This window comes from Drosophila eugracilis, unplaced genomic scaffold, assembly GCF_018153835.1.
Source record: "Drosophila eugracilis isolate 14026-0451.02 unplaced genomic scaffold, ASM1815383v1 contig_116, whole genome shotgun sequence".
Lineage (NCBI taxonomy): Eukaryota > Metazoa > Arthropoda > Insecta > Diptera > Drosophilidae > Drosophila > Drosophila eugracilis.
The window spans coordinates 124,177-145,780 of NW_024571941.1; the positions used below are offsets into that span (position 1 = coordinate 124,177).

At 41.2% G+C, this 21,604-nt stretch overlaps 1 protein-coding gene across 6 annotated transcripts in view; it reads right to left on the reverse strand.

Moving 5' to 3' along the window:
- LOC108111545 overlaps window positions 1-21,604 on the reverse strand; it is a 115,296-nt gene that overhangs the window by 20,837 nt on the left and 72,855 nt on the right. For 4 of the 6 annotated variants that reach the window (XM_041817952.1, XM_041817950.1, XM_041817959.1 and 1 more), the window contains 2 exons: window positions 17,285-17,511; window positions 16,272-16,403 (listed from right to left, as the gene is read on the reverse strand). In XM_041817952.1, coding sequence (XP_041673886.1) covers window positions 16,272-16,403; window positions 17,285-17,511 — 359 coding nt within the window. Of the gene's footprint in view, window positions 1-16,261; window positions 16,404-17,284; window positions 17,512-21,604 lie in introns of all 6 variants that reach the window. The other 2 variants (XM_041817956.1, XM_041817953.1) reach the window with 2 other exon arrangements.

A 21,604-nucleotide genomic window follows, 5' to 3' on the forward strand; every position in this document is an offset into this window, starting at 1 on the left:
CTCTAAATTAAATTTTTTGGGTCACATTTTATCGAATCATGACATCGAGGCCGATCCAGAGAAAATGAAAACCACAACATATTTTCGACCTCCAAAGAACAAGGAGGAGACTCGGAGTTTACTGGACCTTGTAACATATGTAGGGAAATTCATTCCAGAGTTAGCAAATAAAACTGGCCCATTGCAACGACTGCTCAGAAAGGATGAGAAGTTTATCTGGGGTGCTAAGGAACAGGATGTGTTTGATAAACTAACACGAAAAATTCCAAACTTGCAGTATATCAGCCCAAAGCACAAAACACAATTTTTTGCAGACGCCAGTCCGGTTACATCAGGCGCCGTTTTGCTGCAATTTCATGAAGACGAAGAACCGAAAATAATATTTTTTGCTAGTCGAAGCATGACAGATGTCGAAAAGCGCTATTCGCAAACCGTGAAAGATAGCCTATCAATAATGTGGGCAGTGGAAAAATTCTTCTATCTAGCTGGGTCAGAGTTCGAACTAATAACCGATCATAAGCCACTAGAGACCATTTTTAAACCATCTTCAAAGCCCCCAGCGAGAATTGAAAGATGGTTTCTCCGACTCCAAGCTTTCAAATTCATAGTCAAATATAAAACCGGAAAGGAGAACATTGCGGATACATTTTCTAGACTGTGTAAGTTAAACCTAGGATATACTCGTACGACATGAATGGCGAACATTGCATTCTCCACGTAATCAAAACGCGACTCCGTCGTCCATGACGATCACTGAAAGTGCAGAGAAAAGCATTAACTCCGAGGAGATCGTAGAGTCGTCGTGCCTGCAGGAAGAATCGTGGAACACTTTATCGTCAAACAGTCTGTTTCCATTTAGACATGAGCTCTCACTTAATGGATCTATTATTATGCCGTTAAGACAGGCGATTCTAACGTTGGCACACGAAGGTCGCCCAGAAGAGTCGGTTAGCAACGGTTACGGTCCTAAGTATGGTGGCCACAAATAGATCGAGACGAGGAGAAATTCGTCAAATCATGCAAAGATTGCATAATGGTATCGGAAGCATTACGCCTCACTGCTATGAAACGAACCACATTTCCAGAAGGACCATGGATTTTTGTAGCTTCAGAACTATTATTAACGGTCCCAACCTAACAACGAACACATCCTAGTTTTCATCAACCATTATTCAAGGTATATGGAATACAAGTTTCTACAATCGATCTTAACAATGTCGATAATCAGTTCCATGAAATAAATTTTCACCAGATTAGGCTATCCTAAAAAGCTAAAAACAGACGGAAACGGTCTCAAGACAATGGGAAAGTTCATAATATGAACAGATCGTTAGTAGAAAGGCTAAAAATTGCATAAGCTAATAAGAAGAATATCAAGGAAGAATTTCAATTATTTGTTATCATGCATAATGTGAATTAATGTTCAATCGAGTAATAAGGAACAAGGGTGTTCAGGATTTAATGGGAGAATACAATGATTTAGTAGAAAGATACAGTGATTTGGTAAACAAATAGAAAGGCAAAGAATATCCTGACAAGAGGAGAGGAGGCAGAAAAATCAATATTGTAGTGGGAACCAAGGTTTTTCTTAAAAACGTAATTTTTTTCCCCAAGCTTACACCAAATTCTGACACCACCGAATACGTCGTAGAAGAAAGATAGGGAGACATTATAAAAATAACAGGAGGGGGAGACTTTGACAAGCAATGTGAGAAAAGATTCCACAAACACAGCCTTCAGCTGAGACCGGTGATCATTCTTCACACTCCCGAAGCACAGGTGACGTTCTGCAGACTTCCAATTTTAGGACACTGGATGAATTAGAAAAGAATCGCTAAGACATTTTGGTTGCATATTGATTTGAGAGGCCGCGTTTTGTAAGGCCCAGCAAGGCACGAATGCGCCAGAGCTGTTTTTGAAATAAAATATTGCGGTGGCAAGCAACACGTAATCGGTATTGCTTGCATTTCAGGACCAGGCTGCGGAAGAGTTGTAATGGGATTCGATTGCGTATGCAGAAGAGTATGTTGCTTCTGGTGGCAGTTCCTATAGCTACCAGATCTGCATTGCCGTAAGCTGTGTCCCTTTCGTAGGCAATTTAAAAAAGATGCATCCTTTTTGCTTCCTTGTAGAGCTAAGTCGGAGACAATCCTGGAAGTTGTGTACATTTCGTCAAATAATGCTCCTTGGACTCACATAGTATACACAATGGCAATGTCGAAGACGAAGCAATAAGCGTTCTTCGATGACTTGTACTATCTACATTTCGCCGCTGTTTGCTAGGTGTATGGTCTACCATAGCGCATTCCAAATTCTCCATCATGCGGCTCCAAAAATGTGGAAAATTTGTTCCAATTCGGCAGCTCCTTTGCAGGCAAACCCTCTCCTGGTTCTGAAGATACAGCATCGAAGAGATGAGATGGATCACAACACCGTCAAGAATTTCCGGCGTATTTGCCATAGTACTTAGGGCGCGCAATTTGCCTTGTTGCTTAATTGCCGCAAACTACTTGCGGATCTCTTATGGAATAATGACCAAACGTAAGCCTGAAAATGTAACAATTTATTATCAAAGCGTAAAATCAATAATTCTGAGGCACTGTCATAATTCCTTTCAGTGGGCCCCAGGGATCGAATTGTATCTAACGGTGAGCAATTCAAACAGGAACGAAGATGCTGGAATTTTTCCACATATGACAAATCCTCGATTATTTACACCACCGTGTTGAACATAGCGTAGAAGTAAGGCCAATCGATGTATGGTCCACCAAATCGCAGAGGGTGAAATTTTGGCAGTCTGGTAGGCCTGACGCTCCACAGAGCATGCCTTTGCCCGATAAAAATCTTCGTTATCTGGGGCTCGTTGAACAAGTTCTATTTTAATTGCAACAGTCACTGCGAACTTTCCGATGCAGGTCCACGAAAGCGAAAATAGGAGTCTGCTTAGCAACCGAAATAATACAACGCGCGGCGTTGTGTAAAAGTTTTTGAAATGAACAGCAGCCCATGCTGACTGTTGCTATGTTTTGCAGGTATAGGTGAATTTCAAGCCAGCGCTGCGAATTAAGTTTATGGCCCTTAACACCGAATGGGACGAAACGAGCGTTCGGCAACTCGAGAGCGCTTAATATAAAAAAGGAAAAGATAATTCAGCATTCAGGGATGCTGACCAAATTGTAAACCATTATTAGCTAGATGATACGCATACGCAGCGCACGTTTATTTCAGCATCCTGTCACGCTCACTATAACGCCCATAAATCACGAAAAACTAAAATCGCTGAAATCTTAGGAACTATTGGAGTTCGAAAGTTAAAATTCAGTATTTATTATCTTAGGATGCCAGCGCATCTTATGGTAATACCATTAACCGGCCATACCCACCCATACGCCCACAAGGCGGTTCTCGCATTTTCTAGAAAAGCTGATATCTCGGTAACTATAAGAGATAGAAAGTTCGGATTAAACATGTCGGTTTTTATGATGCCCGTAATTCGAATTGCTTTTTTCCTATCTAGCCACGCCCACCCTAATGCCTAAAAAACCAGGAAAACCAAAAATGAAAAAATCTCGGGACCTAGTGCTAGAAAGTTTGAATTACGAATACGTATTTAAGAGATGCCACTGCAACTTGGCATGAGTTTTCATAAGCCCACGCCTATTCTAACGCCCACAAACCGCGGAAAACTGTGGCGTTCATAATATTATTATGAATGCGTTCGTTTGACCTTGTATACCTTACTTCTATCAATATTTATCGGTTTACCAAAGATTTTTTAATCGGAACATTATTTCGCTATTTATGAAGAAATTTAGGTTCTAAGGGCTCACATGGGCAGTTACGTCACTATTAGTTACTCAACATGCTTTCTCCGACAATAGGTGGTGCTTGGGAATTTGCAGTAGCAAAATTAATATTTGGAAATTGTGTAAAACAGTAAGGGGTATTTTATAGTCGCGGCTCTCGACTATAGCGTTTCTTCTTTCTCAGCACTGCACAAAGAAAATGTTGGTGTGCTTTTGTCATAAAATGCATTTGGGTGCAGACCCAGCGGCTTTCTCATCGTCCGACCCCATTCTTTCTAAACTCAAAACCACCGATCCAAACACTTTTAAATACTCCTAGTTAAATACGGTTACTGCTCTACTGCTTTCCGCACATTCAAACTTAGAGATCAATGACATCATCACCCTGATCAGAAGTTCACTCGTCGCGCTTCCCCTTTAATCAGCAGCAGACCACAGTAGGCGAACAGCGAAAAGGACAATAATCAGTGCAAAAATGTTTTTTCAGAATTTTTTTTTCTATAGTCCTCAAAAAACGTAATAACTTAACGAACAAGAAAATTTGGATGATTAAAACTAAAAATATCATAAAATATTTTGCCAACAAGAAGAGCTCATTCCCTTGCGAATAAGTACTGGCCTTGAACTGGTCTACAACTTGATAATCTAAAAATAAACAAAGACGGTAAGTAAAAAGTCGCGCTAAACAACAACAAACAGCGTTGCTGCGCGGGTAGTCCGCTCTTAAGAGATAAGTGACAACTGCTGTCCAAGCGACCGCTACCTGCGCTCCTCCTTACTAAGAAAAAAGCATTTCACTTTTGCCATCATCTGCGGCCTGCAACTCCCTTATAAATCCTATGCAAATGTTTCACAAAAGATTATGCTTTAGCACATAAAGATTTAGCCCTTTACTACAGTAAATCTTCCGTGGTCAGACTTACCATTACGAAAGTGAACGTTAGCCTGCTTCTCCTAAGCGTAGTGATATGCCGTACTTTGAAGGCTACCCCGAAAAAATAGTGTAAAGGCAAGCTAATGCTACTGCTGTTACTCTCTACTTCTGTTTAACGTGGTCGACTGACCTATTACTGATATTTCTATTAGTCCAATTCGCCAGATAGGAATTGCATCGGAACTGAAATAATTATACCCATCACTCGTATAGTAAAAGGGTATGCTAGATCCGTTGAAAACTATGTAACAGGTAGAAGGAAGCGTTTCCAACCCTATAAAGTATATATAATTTTAATCAGGATCAATAGAGAAGACGATTGAGCCATGAGCCCATGAGCAGGGCCTGTGTGAGCTCCTTGCCGGTTCCGTAGGCTAACTTCACTTGTGTCCGCACGGCGCGGCGATTCTTTTCATCATCTAGTTCTCTTGCCAGGCGTTCGATTATAAAGCTATGCGAGGCCTCCGTATCCGAGGTAGCGGTGAGAGGGTGCCCCTCGACCCTTCGCCCTGGGTCGTGCGACTCTGCTATGGGATGAATACTTGGAGTCTGGGCTTGTTGATGGGTATCCACGGACGGGTGAACATCTGATATTCCGGCAACATGTTCTTGTAGACCCGTTCCAATTCCTGCTCTGGTGAGAATCCAGGGCGGCTCATCTAAAGGCAACGATCTACCAGGTATTCCTTGAAAGGCTCATTCACTTTCTGGAAGTGTGAGCGGAGGCGTAGATGCGTTGATAGCACCGGGGCGGTTCCCGGCGAACTTCGGCCCAGGTCCGTCCCTACAGAACACTGGTTCGGAACCAATTTTCGGTTAGTCAGGAGGACGATTATAGCGTGAGACAGATGTTCCCGGTCAACCCGGTAGGTATCCGCCCGTTCTTCGATGTTTTCCACGAAGCTGAGCGGGTCTGAGGTGCCATCGAAGGACAGTCCCCATTTGGTCACTTTGTCGACCAACATCGAGCAGATGCCGGCATCGAACTGGGACGCACTGGCACGTGCTGTGCCTTCCGTTTTTCCTCGCGTCCCTGGGGACGGGGAAGTGCTGCGTGGTATGGTCAGCGTGAGTCTGCTGCTTGGTCCCCTATCGTGGGAGGGCCGTAGCGGCGATCGTGGCTTAGTGTCTCCGGAGGGAACGTTTCCATACTTGCGTTCCATCTCCCCGAGCCGGATTAGGGTGTCCTCGGAGTGTTCCGATTGCCAGGTGATCGCTTACAGTCGGGCCCGCTGCTCGTCGACCGTACCGTTTTGTTCATGCTTCTAGGAGACTCCCATGTAGTCGTCGGTGTGTGTTCTGGCTGTGTATCCTAGGTGGTCCTGGCTAGGGTGCAGGAGCGGCGATGCGTTGGTTCCTGGGAGGATGTGTATCCTTGGTGGTCCTGGCTAGGGTGCAGGAGCGGCGATGCGTTAGTTCCTGGGAGGATGTGTATCCTTGGTGGTCCTGGCTAGGGTGCAGGAGCGGCGATGCGTTGATTCCTTGGAGGATGTGTATCCTTGGTGGTCCTGGAGGATGTGTATCCTTGATGGTGCTGGCTAGTGTGCAGGAGTGTCCTTGTTGCTTGAGGTTGGTGGTCGATGTTGTCCCTCGTGACTCCGTTGATTGACTGATCCCGATTGTGTGTCGGTGGCAACTTATATATCCCCGGTTCTGCAGGCATCGGGCATCCTATTCGGTAAGAAACCAAGGGTTAGGGGAACTACATATCTGATGGTGTGGATGCCGGCTGCGTCGTCGACGTGGCTTAGGTTCTGCGGCTCTCGTTCTCTCCCCTTTGTTCTGTTTCTCTCGCGTGTACGTGCTCGCGTGCGTGTTCGTATTCGGAAACAGGCAGGAAAAGGATGCGAGATGTGTGTATGAGGTTGGCTTTGAGGGGGGGAGTCGGGGTTGCGGGGGCAGCCGATCCCGTCGGCCGGGAATCGGTTATCCGACCCCCTAAGGGAAAAGGATGAGAGAGAGAGGGGAAACTGCGGTTCCGTCATCCGGAGACCGCTTGCCGCCCGGTTTCTTAGTGACCGAGATTGGGGAAAATAGTTTTGGAGTTGAGTATTTGTGTATTAGTATAGTTATTTTATTCACATGTCTTGATTATGTTCTAAGCCTATCTCTGCGCTGTTCCCTACACCCCCGCACCGCTGGCCACCCACCTTTGGGAGTTGGCCCTTGGCCGGCTTACCCGTATTCCTCCTCAGTCAGGTAGTCCAAGTCCACAGGCCACGTTTTATTCCTCCGATTCTTTCACGTCTTTTCGTTTTCCGTGCTCAAACCCAACTCCCGATCGGCGGGCAGCGGGAGTTGTTCAAAGCCCTTCTCTGCTGCCGAGCGCGGCAACGGCCTTTTCGCTGTGAGATGTTGATGTGTTCGAGGCGGTGTTGGCTCTGCCGGTATGATGTCGGCTCTGCCGATAATGGTTTGGCGCTGTGCGATGTTGATGTCGCGGGCATGATGAGATCTAACGCCCTATGATTTAGCTATGTATGTAACTTATGTCTTAACTAATGTAAATCTGTGTTCGAGGCGGTGTTGGCTCTGCTGGTTGTGTTTTGGCGCTGGGGCGGGGTCGCGTGAGGGATACCTCACACAGTAACTATAGGTGATATATGATGGAGCTTTTAATGATGCTTCAAATTCGAATTGTTCTTGCTCCATCTAGGCACGACCAGCCTAACGCCCACAAAACCCGGAAAACCAAAAACGTGAAATATTTGAGAACTATAATTTGAGAGCTATAGAGTTGTGCTTAAGAATATGTGAACAGCGTCTAATTCGCATCCCTATCGATAGCCCGATAGTGTTGGGAAACGCCTAGTTGGTAGTGTTGCCTAGAGACGATAAGAAGAGCTAGAAGAGAACTTAAGAAGAACAACGTGTGCAGAGCGTTTTTATAATTTTAATTCCAAATGTTTTATCCTACTCAATTATCCACATATTAATAAACCTACATACCACTCGAAAAGCTACCCTTCACAGTTCAGAAGTGGGATAGGTGAGGTTGGATATGCGTGGAGCGGAAAACTTGTGCTAAAATTCCAGGAATCATCGGCGTGGAAAGTTTGCAATAGGATGTGTTCCCAAAGGTCTGTGTGACAAAGGAAATGGCAAGTAACGGATGTGTTCCATTTCTACGTGGCAGACGGATTCAAGGCAAAAGCCTGAGCCTGTGGCCGCAGAAGTCTCAGAAAAAGTCAGAAGCCAGAGCACATACACACATTCACAGGAGTTCTGTGTGTTGGTGAATTTCACAAGCGCATGCAAGCCTTGCGAGGTACATATGTTTAGTTGTCTCGCTCACGAGGTAGTTATTGTTGACATGTTCGCACAAGATAACTGCCAATTTAGCTAAACGTAAATTCGAGAACAGTAAATAAAGCCAAGAATAGCTGATCTTAAAGGCGAAGAGTTAAGGTTCCTCCTACGATCGAGAAACGTGTCAGTTTCCGGCACAAGAGCCGAATTGGTTCAAAGGCTTATAGATTTTTAACAATCGGAAGATGTAGAGCTGCTAGCACCAGTGGGGCTAACCATGCAGCAAGAGGAAGCGATGTTAACGCAGTCAGCGGCAATTTCTCAATTACAGAACGAGATGAAGGAGCTAAAAGGCATGTTAGCTCAATTAGATGATGGAGTTAAAAGGCATGTTAGCTCAATTAGTGTCCCTTCAAATGGGCAATGCAGCACCAGCAGAAGCACCAAATCAGCAGCAGCAGCACATCATCGATTAGGACATCGATGAGATCAGCAACGAAAGAAGTATTCCTACGCAAGCTACCAGCAATGAAATCGCCAACACTTTGCCAGAATATGATCCCAGTGACCACAACGCCATTTCAGTCAATCATTTCATCGATCGCGTCAACAAGGTAGTTGATGCGTATCATTGAGACGAGAATTTCCTATTGCTTGCCATTTATACACGTCTAAAACTCATCATCGTCACCTAGATTCATCCTCCTGTCTACACACGACATGGAAACACTTCGCCGAAGCCATACAGGACGAGTTCGGGGCAAACCCAGACGAAGCTGAAGTGCATTTCAGCATGACCAATGCAACCAGGTGATCAAAGGAGACGGTAAAGGAATACTGTTTCAGGATTTCCGCCCTTGGGGTGCGGTACAAGCTCAGCGAAGCAGCGGTCATAATATACGTCCGCTCAGGTCTACAGCATCGAGAATTGCAAAACAGTATTGCAGCCATTCATTTCTCAACTCCACGACGCAGCCGAGTCTTATTTTGTAAACAGAGGTCGTTCATTTGCAAATAAGAAAGAATTTTCAACAAAAGCCAGCATCTTTGATCAAAAACCAGACAGCGATGTTAAGCCCCCCAGGTCGAAGTAATCCCGGAAGTGTTACAATTGCGGAGATATGGGACACTTCGACAATTCGTGCCCGAAAGAGAAAAAAAGTCATGCTGTACCGAATGCAACAAATTCCACGAGCCAAATGGAGCATGCCAAGCCGTCAATGTTATGCGCTTAGGAGCCGCAAATCAAAACAAGCTTTTCACCAGGAGAATCTGCGTGTACTCGTACGATTACAGCGCCTTCATCGATACAGGTAGTCAGGCCAGTATCATCCGCCAATCAGTTGCACAGCAAGTCAACGCTGAGCGCTCCAAATGCTCTATGAAAATTAGAGGCATTTGTGGAGGTTTATGTATCTTCACAGAATCGATGATTTTGGGCATGGTCATAGATGGAAAATCGATCAAAGCTAAAGTTTAAGTAGCAGACAACGATCTGTTGCAGGAGGACTTCCTTTTGGGACAGTACGTCATCATCAGCGCTCACCTCGAGCTGAATTTCGAGACAGACGAGTCAAGGATCGAACGAGCAGTTCATCAGCCGATAGCACCTGCAAGCGATACCAAGATCGCAAAACTTCTGGACAATTTCGAAACTATAAGTGAGCAAATGCGCAGCTTGCTGGAGAAGTTCGCCGATGTTAGCGAATAGTAGCGATCGTATGTGTGTCGAATTTCGCCGTCGAAAATAGCTGATAAGGAAGAAAAATTTCCCAGTACCGAACATCAAGGAGCGTCTGCAGGAAGCTAAAAGACTTAAATACTTTTCATCCCTGGAACAGTGGATATTATCAGATTGAGATAGCCCCAGAGAGTCGAAAGTTTACTGCCTTCATCACCACAGACGGATTGTACGAGTTCAAGCGACTTCCATTCGGGTTGAAAATCGCGCCCGCTGTTTTCAATCGACTCATGGCCAAGCTACAGAAGAGAGTAAAGAAAGGAGGCATAATTCACTACATGGACGACATCGCTATTGGTAGCCAAACGTTCGCGGAGATGTACAAGAAGCTTGACAGGATTCTGAAAGTTTTAAAGGAGTGCGAATTAACTTTGAACCTAGACAAGTGTGAGTTGTATAAGCGACGAGGAAGGTTGGCTGTTCGCGATACAGCTGAAGGATAAGAAAATCCAGAAGATTGTCACCGACATGAAGTTGAACAAGAAATCGGAAACAGACGAGTATGTGATAGAGCAAGATCGCTTGTTTTGAAAACATGACAGCAACTTGTTATGGGTTGTGCCGAAGCAGTTGAGATTCCACATATTACATAAATGCCACGATAAACCTGAACACATGAGCACCGAGAAGACAATGGCTCGAATCCTTAACTTGTTTTGGTTTCCCCGAATGCAAAACTATGTGAAAAGCTACATCAAATCCTGTGTGGGCTGTGCATTTTACAAATCACCAGGTCGACGCCAGGAAGGTCAGTACCACTACGATGACATCAAGCAAATTCCTTTTTCCACCATACACATGGATCACCTGGGACCATTTCCGAAGATTTCCAAAAGAAACGAAGACATTCTTGTGATAGTCGACGCCTTTACCAAATTTACCATAGTACGAGCGGTGAAAAGTACAGCAACAAAGCACGTCGTGGATGTACTACAAAATGTCACCAGCTACTTGGGCCTGCCAGATCGAATTGTAACTGATCGTGGTACAGCTTTTACCTCCAAGGATTTCGAGAAGTACTGCAAGTCAAACAATATGAAGCACATCCTCAATGCTGTAAGGACACAGAGAGCCAATGGTCATGTAGAGCGAACAAATCGCAAAATACTGTCAATGTTATTGCCTTCCAATGACAACGAGCGTTGGGATGACAAGCGTTGGGATGACAATATTCGATCAATACAGTGGAGCATTAATACCATGGTAAATAGCACTACTAAATGCTCCCATTTCAGCTTCTTTACGGTTACAAGCCCCGCGACATTTTGAAGAACACGATAACCAACGTCATCCAAACCCAGGACCAAAAGATTCTAACAGATGCCGAATTGGAACAGCTAAGATCAGATGCTGCGACTTCAGTCAACGATCACCGAGCTGATGCCAAGAGACACTACGATGCCAAACATTCAAAGCCAATTGTACAGAGCCTTGGAGACCTTGTGTTGGTCGAGAACGAGCCGTTCAGACTGCCGTACGGAGGGACGGACAGACGGCTATTGATCCTGATCTACAATATACGAGGTGTGTTCAAAAAGTAAGGTGACTTTTCAAATTTCGCGGGCAACATATTTTCGATTATCGTTTTTTTTGTTTTGTTATATTGGTACACTCTTCCCTAACATCTGTACCAAGTTTCAATGGAACATCCTCTTTTGTTTGGTTGTGAGAGGCGTAAAGTTACAAGTTATTTTGCGAGCTCGGCGATTTTTTGCTTTTTTCGGTCTTGGCTCGTCTGGGCTCTTCCATTGGGACGATTGGGCTTTGGTTTCGATATCATAACCATATACCCATGATTCGTCACCAGTTATGACCCTTTTGAGTAAATCTGGGTCGTCGTTGACGTCATTCAACAGCTCTTGAGCGATGCTCATGCGACGGTTCTTTTGCTCAAAATTCAGCAATTTCGGAACAAACTTCGCTGACACACGACTCATACCCAAAACGTTTGAAAAAATTTCATGGCACGAGCCAAGCGATATACCGACATCTTCAGCAACTTCTCTGATAGTGATTCGACGATTTTCCAAAACAATTTTCGTCACTGCTTGAACGTTTTCATCAGTTGTTGACGTGCTTGGGCGTCCAGAGCGAGGCTGGTCATTGGCATCTTCCGGCCATCTTGGAAGAGTTTGTACCACTTGTACACATTTTTTTACTCAGAACAGTTTCACCGTATGCCACTGTCAACATTTCAAGTGTTTCAGAGCACTTAATTTTATTTTTTACACAAAATTTGATGCAAATCCTTTGATCCATATTTTTCGATAGCAAAAAATCGCCGAGCTCGCAAAACAACTTGTAACTTTACGCCTCTCACAACCAAACAAAAGAGGATGTTCCATTGAAACTTGGTACAGATGTTAGGGAAGAGTGTAACAAAACAAAAAAAACGATAATCGAAAATATGTTGCCCGCGAAATTTGAAAAGTCACCTTACTTTTTGAACACACCTCGTATATGCTTTCTTCTACTTTTTACATGCTTTTCAACGAATCTAATATAGCCTTTTACTCTAAGAGTAATGGGTTAAATTATCTCAGATAAAAATACTCACATGTCCATAATAAGACTTTATTCAACATAAAAAGATCCCTAATGCTCTCCAAAATAGATTATGGTCTACCCATTTTTGGGTGGTGTGCCATTAAAATCAAGAAAATTCAATTCAATTCATAACATCGAACCAAATGCATACTACCGGAGTCTGGACTACCCAGCATTCCATCCAGGATAAAAGAAACCACATGCCAGCTGATTCCCAAATTCCCAAATTGTACACAACTTCAAATCGATAAGTAGCCGACGACTTCAAGAGCATATTCAAAGAAAGAAGAAATTACAAATATTCTTCTACTCTTCGAATACTCTTCTATGCACCTCTGGGTCCCTATCCACCAGGACATATGTAAGTGCAAACGAAGACACGGACCTGAAAGCTGACAACATGGGTCTCTCAGCAACCTTCCTCTTTACTCCGACTGAATTTAGTAAAGCGTCACCAGGAATGGAACTCATTCAGCAATAGATACCGCAAGTTAAATGTCACATGCACAACAATACCGCTCCCATCTGGGATCGGCAGACAACAGTGCATCAACATCATCCGGCTCTGTATAGGACACATTACACACACGATCACCCCGCAACAACAACCCAATGACAAGAGGAAACGCTATAGTCGAGTGCCGCGACTATAAGATACCCGTTACTGTTTTACAAAATTTTAAAATATTATTTTGCTAGTAGAAATTCACGAGGCGCCGCCTATTTTCAGAGGAAGTATGTTGAGTAATTGATAGTGACGTCACTGCCCATGTGAGGCCTTATAACCTAAATTTCTTTATAAATAGCGAAATAATGTTCCGATTTCAAAAATCTTTTGTAAATCGATAGATATTAACAAAAATAAGTTATACAAGGTCAAACAAAGGCATTCATAATAATATTATAGACGCCAGTTTTCCGCGGTTTGTGGGCGTTAGAGTGGGCGTGGCCGGATGCAACTTCGTGGAAAGTTGCAGAGGCATCTCTTAAATAAGTGTCCCTAAGCAAAGTTTCGTAACTCTTATAGTTTTTGAGATTCTTGCATTTTTGGTTTTTCGGGTTTTGCGTTTGAGTATGCGTGGCTTGATCGGAAAAAAACAATTCGCATTGGGAGCATCATAAAAACCTACATGCTTAATCCGAACTTTCTATCTCTTACAGTTACCGAGATATCAGCTTTCCGAAAACCGTCTTATGAGCTTTGTGGCCGTATGGGTGGGTGTGGCCGGATAGTAGTACCACTTTAAGATGCGCTGGCATCTACAGATTATACTTTCTTAATTTCAACTTTCTAATTCCAATAGTTCCTGAGGTTTCAGCAATTTTAGTTTTTTGCGATTTGTGGGCGTGTGAGTGGGCGTGGCAGGATGCGGTCATAAACTTGCACTGTCCCGGGACCTTAAGAATCTTCATGGTTAATCTCAACTTTGTATCTGTTATAGTTCCTGAGATCTCAGCGTTCATACGGACGGACGGACAGACGGACATGGCTCAATCGACTTCGCTATTGATCCTGATCAAGAATATATATAGTTTATAGGGTCGCAAACGCTTCCTTCTATCTGTTACATACTTTTCAACGAATCTAGTATACCCTTTTACTCTACGAGTAACGGGTATAATAATGATTATTTTAATATTTTTTTCCATTTTTAGTTACAATATATAAGTTCTTTCCGTATTTCTTAATAGGCAACTAAGTCTTATATTTGTTTTGAAGCCTTCCTTGATACCATTGTTGTCCGTGGGTACCATTAACAGCCACGCCAGAATTAGATGTTTACCGTTCCAACCAATCCACTCTTTCAACTTTAAAATCTGAACATAAGATTTTCTAAATTATGTCACATGTTTAGGTCCCGCAGTCGGCGAAAGTCTTCTTGTCGGTTCCGTGCACGTATTCTCTAGGACGCTCCAATGGTGATGATGTCGTCCAAATGAGCGAAGGCGTACGGATCCATGATTGGTACACGGTAGCGGCACTTGACTTTAGCATTTCTTATTATACCCGTTACTCGTAGAGTAAAGGGTATACTAGGTTCGTTGAAATGTATGTAACAGATAGAAGGAAGCGTTTCCGGCCCTATAAAGTTTATATATTCTTGATCAGGATCGAATATTAATAAAAAAGTTGGTAAAAGGTGAATGACGAAACTAAGTAAAGTGAAAAGTTTACCGCTAAGTAGCAGGATCAGGGCAAAACAGAGTATTTGTTTGCAGTCATTATAGAAGAACTCGCTGTTTCAGACCAAATTATTTCACGACCCTCATCTGATATTATGAGTTCCTCATATTCTTCAATAAGTAACCCCAGCGTGTACGCCAACTTATATACGTCCTTACGTATCCCGGACGCAAAATACCCCAAAATGTAATGCTAATAAGGGGAACAGATCAGATACCTTACGAGCAATTTTTACTACGATCTATTAAAAATAAGATAGTAGGAAAAGATAAGGAGGCACTATTAGCTTCAGAATCTGGCCTTGATTGGAATAAAATCAAGGAGGTACTGGTATTACATTATTCCGACAAAAGAGTCAAATCTAACCATTCAATTGAACTTCATGACTTGACCAACAAACAACTGTCAGTTCAGAAATTGTTTGATTAAATCATTGACATGAAAGCTGCCCTTTTTAAATTGACTCTAAGAAATCCGGCCCCTAACCAAGCAAGAGCACAAAAAAATATTTTCCGGGGAACTTTTTTAAACACCTTCGTAATGGGCATGAAGGTAAAACTAGGGGGACAGTCAGAGCTATGAAGACGTCTACTCTTACGTCCTAAACTCTTTTTTGGGGTACTTGCATTTTATTGAGTTTAGTGGTGTTATTCTTTTTTTTGCCCTGAACAATAGGAATTGTATGTAATTGTTTTACATTTTATATTATTGATTTCCATTCTGCTCACCTCTACAATTTTTCATTTTTTTTCATTTCCCTTAGTTTCTTATCTTTCTTGTGATCTTTTTGGTCTTGGTTAGTGCCATGCCATTGTAACCAGCCGAAAAAAAATTTCTGCACATTGGGCTGCGGCGTGGCGATGGCGAATGGCCGAAAGTTATTTTAAGTTATGTTATGAATTTTAAAATATTCATTTTGCTAGTTGAAATACGCACGTTGAGTAACTGATAGTGACGTTACTGCCCATGTGAGGCTCAGAACCTACACTTTTTCATAAATAGCAAAATAGTTTTCCGATTTGAAAAATCTTTGGTAAATCAATAAAATCTACAAAAGGATACATGCGTAATCCGAACTTTCTATCACTTATTGTTACTGAGGTATCAGCTTTTCTGCAAAATGCGAAAACAGTCTTTCGAGCTTTGTGAGCGTATGAGTAGGTGTGGCCGGATAATGGTACCTCCATAAGATGCGCTGGTACCCCAAGATTATACATACTGAATTTCACCTTTTTAGCTTTAATAGTTCTTGAGATTTCAGCAGCTTTTTTCGTGATTTGTAGGCGTTAGAGTGGGCGTGGCAGGATACTGAATTAAATTTGCGCTGGGTATCAACCTCAAGACATGGCTTAATCGACTCCACTATTGATACTGATCAAGAATATATATACTTTATAGGGTCGGAAACGCTTCCTTCTACCTGTTTAACAAATATAATACACCCTTTTACTCTACGAGTAACGGGTATAAATACAGCCCTACTTTGTGCTTTTTAACCTTTTAATAGTTTTTAATTCAAATTAATATTGGGAAGTTGTCAAGATTAATTAAAAAACCCCCAGTTTATGAATTTCATATTCAATAATACAAGAAGAATAATACAATAAATATTTTGTAAATAATGATTAACGTGCCACTTGTCAGATTGTACTTTGTCTGATTTTCTGTGTTTTTAAAATTAATTTATCAAAAGGAAATACTCTTGATTAATCAAAAGTATTTAAAAACTTTATAGAGTATTTGCTGCTACGTATTTACAAATTTGCTACTTGGCTATATTCACAATTATTAAGACTTACAGGTTCATACCTGTTGTAGTTGAAGCGGCATAGCGTATGTTATTTTGGTTGTAATTGCTGTTCTGGCTGGATAAGGAGGAATTTGGCAGTCCTAATAATGAATCTAGGACATCTTCTAGCGAGGCGTTGCTCAATGACCATTCTGACAGTAAATTACATATTGATCGCTTATTAATTTTTTTTCGAAAGGCTCCAAAGTGTATTGTAGTTTTGATGTGAAAACTAATTAGAAACAAACTAAATAATATAATCACAACCACTAGTGCAAAAATGATCTATTCAAAATGAAAGTAGGTATGTGGGCTTTGAAGAGAGGTGTAATAAAAATATATACGCCAATTTATAATGTATTCAAATTAATAGAATAAACCGCTTTCCAGATGAATTTTTGTTTTATTATATCCACATTAATAATTTTTCAACCAACTTGTTATAATATAAATTAAGCACATGTGAAATAATCCAAAAAAAATGTGTATCTGATTTTGGTTTGAGTTGTTTTTCTTTATGTTCGTTAAGTGTGTGAGTGGACGCCAATAGCCATGTTAATATATTGACAAAGTATTTTAGCATATCTTTTTTTATACTTAGACATCGCCATAATTTATTAGTTTGTATAATTGTTTATTTCTTTTTTTAAAAATCTATCCTTCAACAGATAATTCAAAAAATATGTATGCCTTAGCATGCAATTATAATTAATTTAATTTTTTTCTATTGTAAAGAGTATTGTAATGAGAATGACGTCATAACCGTTTAGTTTTTATAAGTAAATTAAATTTTAAAAAGAATTGCGTGAGTGGATATAACAAAGTAAGAATTTCATTAAAATAAAAATATAATAAAATAATTATAATGGTTACTATAAACAGGGAATATAACGAGATACTTTGTATTGGGAAATTATAATAATTTTTAAGTGTACACAAATAAAAAAAGTTTTGGTTGAAAGAAATAAGCACAAATCGGTGACTAATAGTAAATTTAGTACTGCAATTTGTCAGATATATGTGGTGGACTCACCGCCACCTCCGCCGACACGGCCGACTCCGTTCAGTGGCGGTTGTACAGCGGCGACTACCGGCAATAGACTAGCATCTTTCTGCAGTTGGCTGTGGTGTAACGGTTGGATTTTCTGGTGGTGCTCATCCTGTTGACGTAATAATTCAGGAGAGTTTTTATCGATCACAGGTGTCTGCGGCGAGTCCAGAGGTCGTGACCCCACAAAGCTGCTTTCCACCCAGCATTTCCTGAATTAAAAAGATAATATAGAATCAAAAGGGGTAATCTTACTGTTTCGACACCATGAAATATGATCCATCTCATTTAAAAATATAAAAGCCATATATATTTTGCTTTTATTGTCGTTCATAAAACTGATAATACATTATTAAAAATTAATACATGCTAATAAATTAAATTATTAAAACAAGAAATACTGTAGTTGTGTGCTTCGACTGTACGATACCCGTTAGATTGCTTACCAAATTAAAAACAAGAGGAAACGCTATAGTCGTTACACGTTTTACACTTTTTTAAAATATTAATTTTGCTAGTGGAAATTCACCTATTGTCAGACGCAGCATGTTGAGTAATTGATCGCGAAATAATATTCTGATTTCAAAAATCTTTGGTAAATCGATAGATACTAACAAAAATAAGTTATACAAGGTCAGACGAAGGCATTCATAATAATATTATAAACGCCACAGTTTTCCGTGGTTTGTGAGCGTTCGAGTGGGCGTGGCCCGATGAAACCTCGTGGCAAGTTGCAGAGGCATCTTCTTCATACGTATTCTTAAGCTCAACTTTGTAGCTCTTATAGTTTCCGAATACAAAAAGTATTTTTGTTTTTTCGGGGTTTGTGCGCGTGGCTTGATCGAAAAAAACAATTCGTATTTGGAATACATGCTTTATCCGAACTACCTCTTATAGTTACCGAGATATCAGTTTTTCTAGAAAATGCGAAAACCGTCTTTTGAGCTATAGTAACACTATAAGTTGATGCGCTAGCATCTAAAGATTATACATTCTAGCTCTAATAGTTTCTGAGATATCAGCCATTTTAGTTTTACGACCTATTTTAAAAAAATTCCAAAAAAGCTTGACTTGTTTTGAAAAATTTGGAAAAGCAAATTGTAAATCTTAGTCCTAACCAAGAACTATTGCATTAATATCGAATTTTGTTATTATTTATTAAGTTTACTGCTTGTCCCAGTACTGCTTGTCATCTTACAATGACGCTTTGTTAGTTCGAGTACAAGGGGACAGAACTTTACAAGGTCGCCCATGTGGGGAACGTGCAATTGCAAGCATACATGAAAATTCCTAATTCTGTGTGTTAATGGATGTCGTTAGATCGCAGCTTTGTTAAGTTTTCAAGATGGCTCTGCAAATCACGGAAAAGAGAGGACGGCGATACATAGGAGTAACTACGACAGTTTTTGGAACCTCCGAGACGCTCTCTACACTTCACTTCTCTTTCAAAGCGAACGGTTGTGTTTTTGGCTTATGCGTGTTCTCGAGCGATTTTAATATTTGAATTTATTCTCGAATCACTTAGTTTTTGTTACTTTTTCAAACGTTTATCTACTTCAAAAATCTGTCTTCGATTCCGCGTCGCATAAGCATTTATTGCAAGCAAATATCAAGAATTGTGGTCTGTATTCTAATATATTTTTATTTTACTTTATGCTATTAGTAACGGAACTTTCACGGCTTACCTCTCCAGTGCATCATCTGTAGATCTCTTTTCTGTATCTCCCACCGGCTTGTAGCTCCCGAAAACACACTTCCTCTCCCTCTCTTATACAATTTGTACTCTCTTATAACGCCTCGTAGCTCTCGCTAACACTCTCTCGCTCACTCTCTTGCCCCTAACTGTTTCTCTCAAACTCCCTTTCTTCTTCCCTATAATATTTTTCTGGCACAGTGGATTACATATTATTAATTATTTGCCAAAATGTCCGATATTATCTGTTGCATTAAAAAATGCAATAAAATTGTGTCGGTTGACCAAGTAAGAGTCCACTGTTGGCTGTGTGATAACATTGCGCACTCCAAGTGTGCAGGGTTTAAGTCAGCCACCATTCGGGATGCTTTGGGTCGTTCCGACTCTGGCTTAGACTACTGTTGTGACAGATGTCGTGATGCCCAGAAGAAAATTAGATCGTTTATGCTAATTTATTCTCGGTAAGCTTATCGTTTGCATCCCAGGGGAATGTGTTTACCGAAACCTGAATAACTTCAGAAATTCTTAATTCTGAAGTTTTCCCCAGTAGGTTCACAATATATAGGCTTGACCGATCCCTCGGAAATGGTGGTGGAGTCCTAATTTTAGTGGACTCTAATCTGGTTTCCGAGGTGATCTAGCAGCCATTCAGTCTGTCTTCTCAATATTATCGGACATGGATCAGCTGGTGGTGTTCGGTGATTTCAACTTAACCCAGGTGGCTTGGTCCATAAACGATAACACCTTAACTTTAACACCTACGTCGTACGTCGTATCACGACTTTACTGCTGGAATGTTAGACATGTCACTGGCTCATATGAATCATATAGGGAATTCTTTAGGTCGTTTGCACGATCTGTGCTTTCTCTCTGATACGGACGCCGTGTCCATATACAGAGCTCCACCTCTGACACACCCTGAAGATTCTTATCATCCACAATTAGATCTTCCGTTCGATATGGGGCTATGTACTAAGCCTAAGAACAATTACGCTGATAAGAAAACTCGATGTTTTCGTAAAGCCGACTTAAAAAAAATTAATAACTTTATTTCAGAATTTGACAGGTCCGATTTTTACGCATGTACCGATATGTCGACTGCTCTAGATATATTTTATAGTACATTAAACCTAATTTTTGATCGCTTTGTTCCGTTGCGTTATCCGGCAATGGCGGATAAACCCCCATTGTATACAAGGCACCTTTATAATCTAAAAAATTTTAAATTAAAATTCTTTAAAAAATACTTAAAAAATACTTAAGTGCATTATATGGTGGGTCGGTCTAACTTTACCGTGCATAACACTCAGTGTTATAAGAACTATTAGAACCAGTTTGCTCTGGATCCGAAACAGTTCTATAGTTTTGTTAACACTAAGCGTAAATCTAAAACCTTTCCGTCTTTGCTATCGTTTGGAAAATCTACTGCAAGCACGGATCAGGAAATTACGGATCTTTTTGCAGTTTTTTTAAACCACCTATTCACCTTTGTTAATAACCGCGCAGACTTACGCTTATGATATCCCCCGGTCTAACATTATTTCCCGACTGTCGGAATGTGGGGTTATAAAGGATCTTCAGAATGTGAAGCCAGTCTTTTCGCCAGGTCCAGACGGGGTACAGGGCTGTGTGCTTAGGTACTGCTGTGCTACCCTGGCCAAACCCCATTTAAAATTACTTAACCTTTCCCTGGAAACGTCCACGTTTCCCGCTATCTGGAAAGAGTCCCTTATTATTCCCCTTCACAAGAAGGGGAAAAAATCGGATGCTAAGAATTACAGAGGTATATCCAAACTATCAGCAATTCCGAAACTTTTCGAAAAAATTCTTGTGCCTCACTTGCAGCACCAGTGTAGATCTGTCATATCTCCATGTCAGCATGGCTTTATGAAGCAACGGTCTACCACTACCAATCTTCTGGAACTAACATCCTTCGTGATTACTGGTTTCCAAAATAAACTTCAGACGGATGTAATTTACACTGACTTCAGTAAGGCATTTGACTCCGTGAATCACGGCCTTCTTTTAGAAAAACTCGATCTTATCGGTTTTCCTACTGATCTCCTGGGTTGGATTAGCAGTTACCTTAAAGGTAGAACGCAACAAGTTCTTTTTAAAAATTCAGTGTCTGCTTTAGTCTACGCTTCTTCCGGGTTCCTTCAGGGGACCCATCTTGGCCCGTTACTTTTTACTTCATTCATTAATGACCTTCCATTGGTTGTTAATGACTCCCTAGTACTTATGTATGCAGACGATGTTAATCTCTGTATGCAATATAACGATGCCTCCTACCTGAAAACTTATTAAATCTTAATGGCTCTAAGTGCAAAGCAATGACCTTCTGTCGCCTAAGACCTAAAGTTGCTACTTATACTCTGCATGGTGAAGCTCTGGAAAGAATTAATGCAGTTGAAGATCTTGGCATCTTACTCGATGCAAAACTTAAGTTTTCCGACCTTATTTCCTCTATGGTTAATAATGCTAGAGGAGTGCTTGGTTTCATTAAAAGGTGGTCGAAGGAATTTAATGACTGGGACGCAAGCATACACCTTTCCTCTTATAAAAGTAGTCTCTTACTAATTAATTTGTCATCCCTCGCTAATCGAAGGACG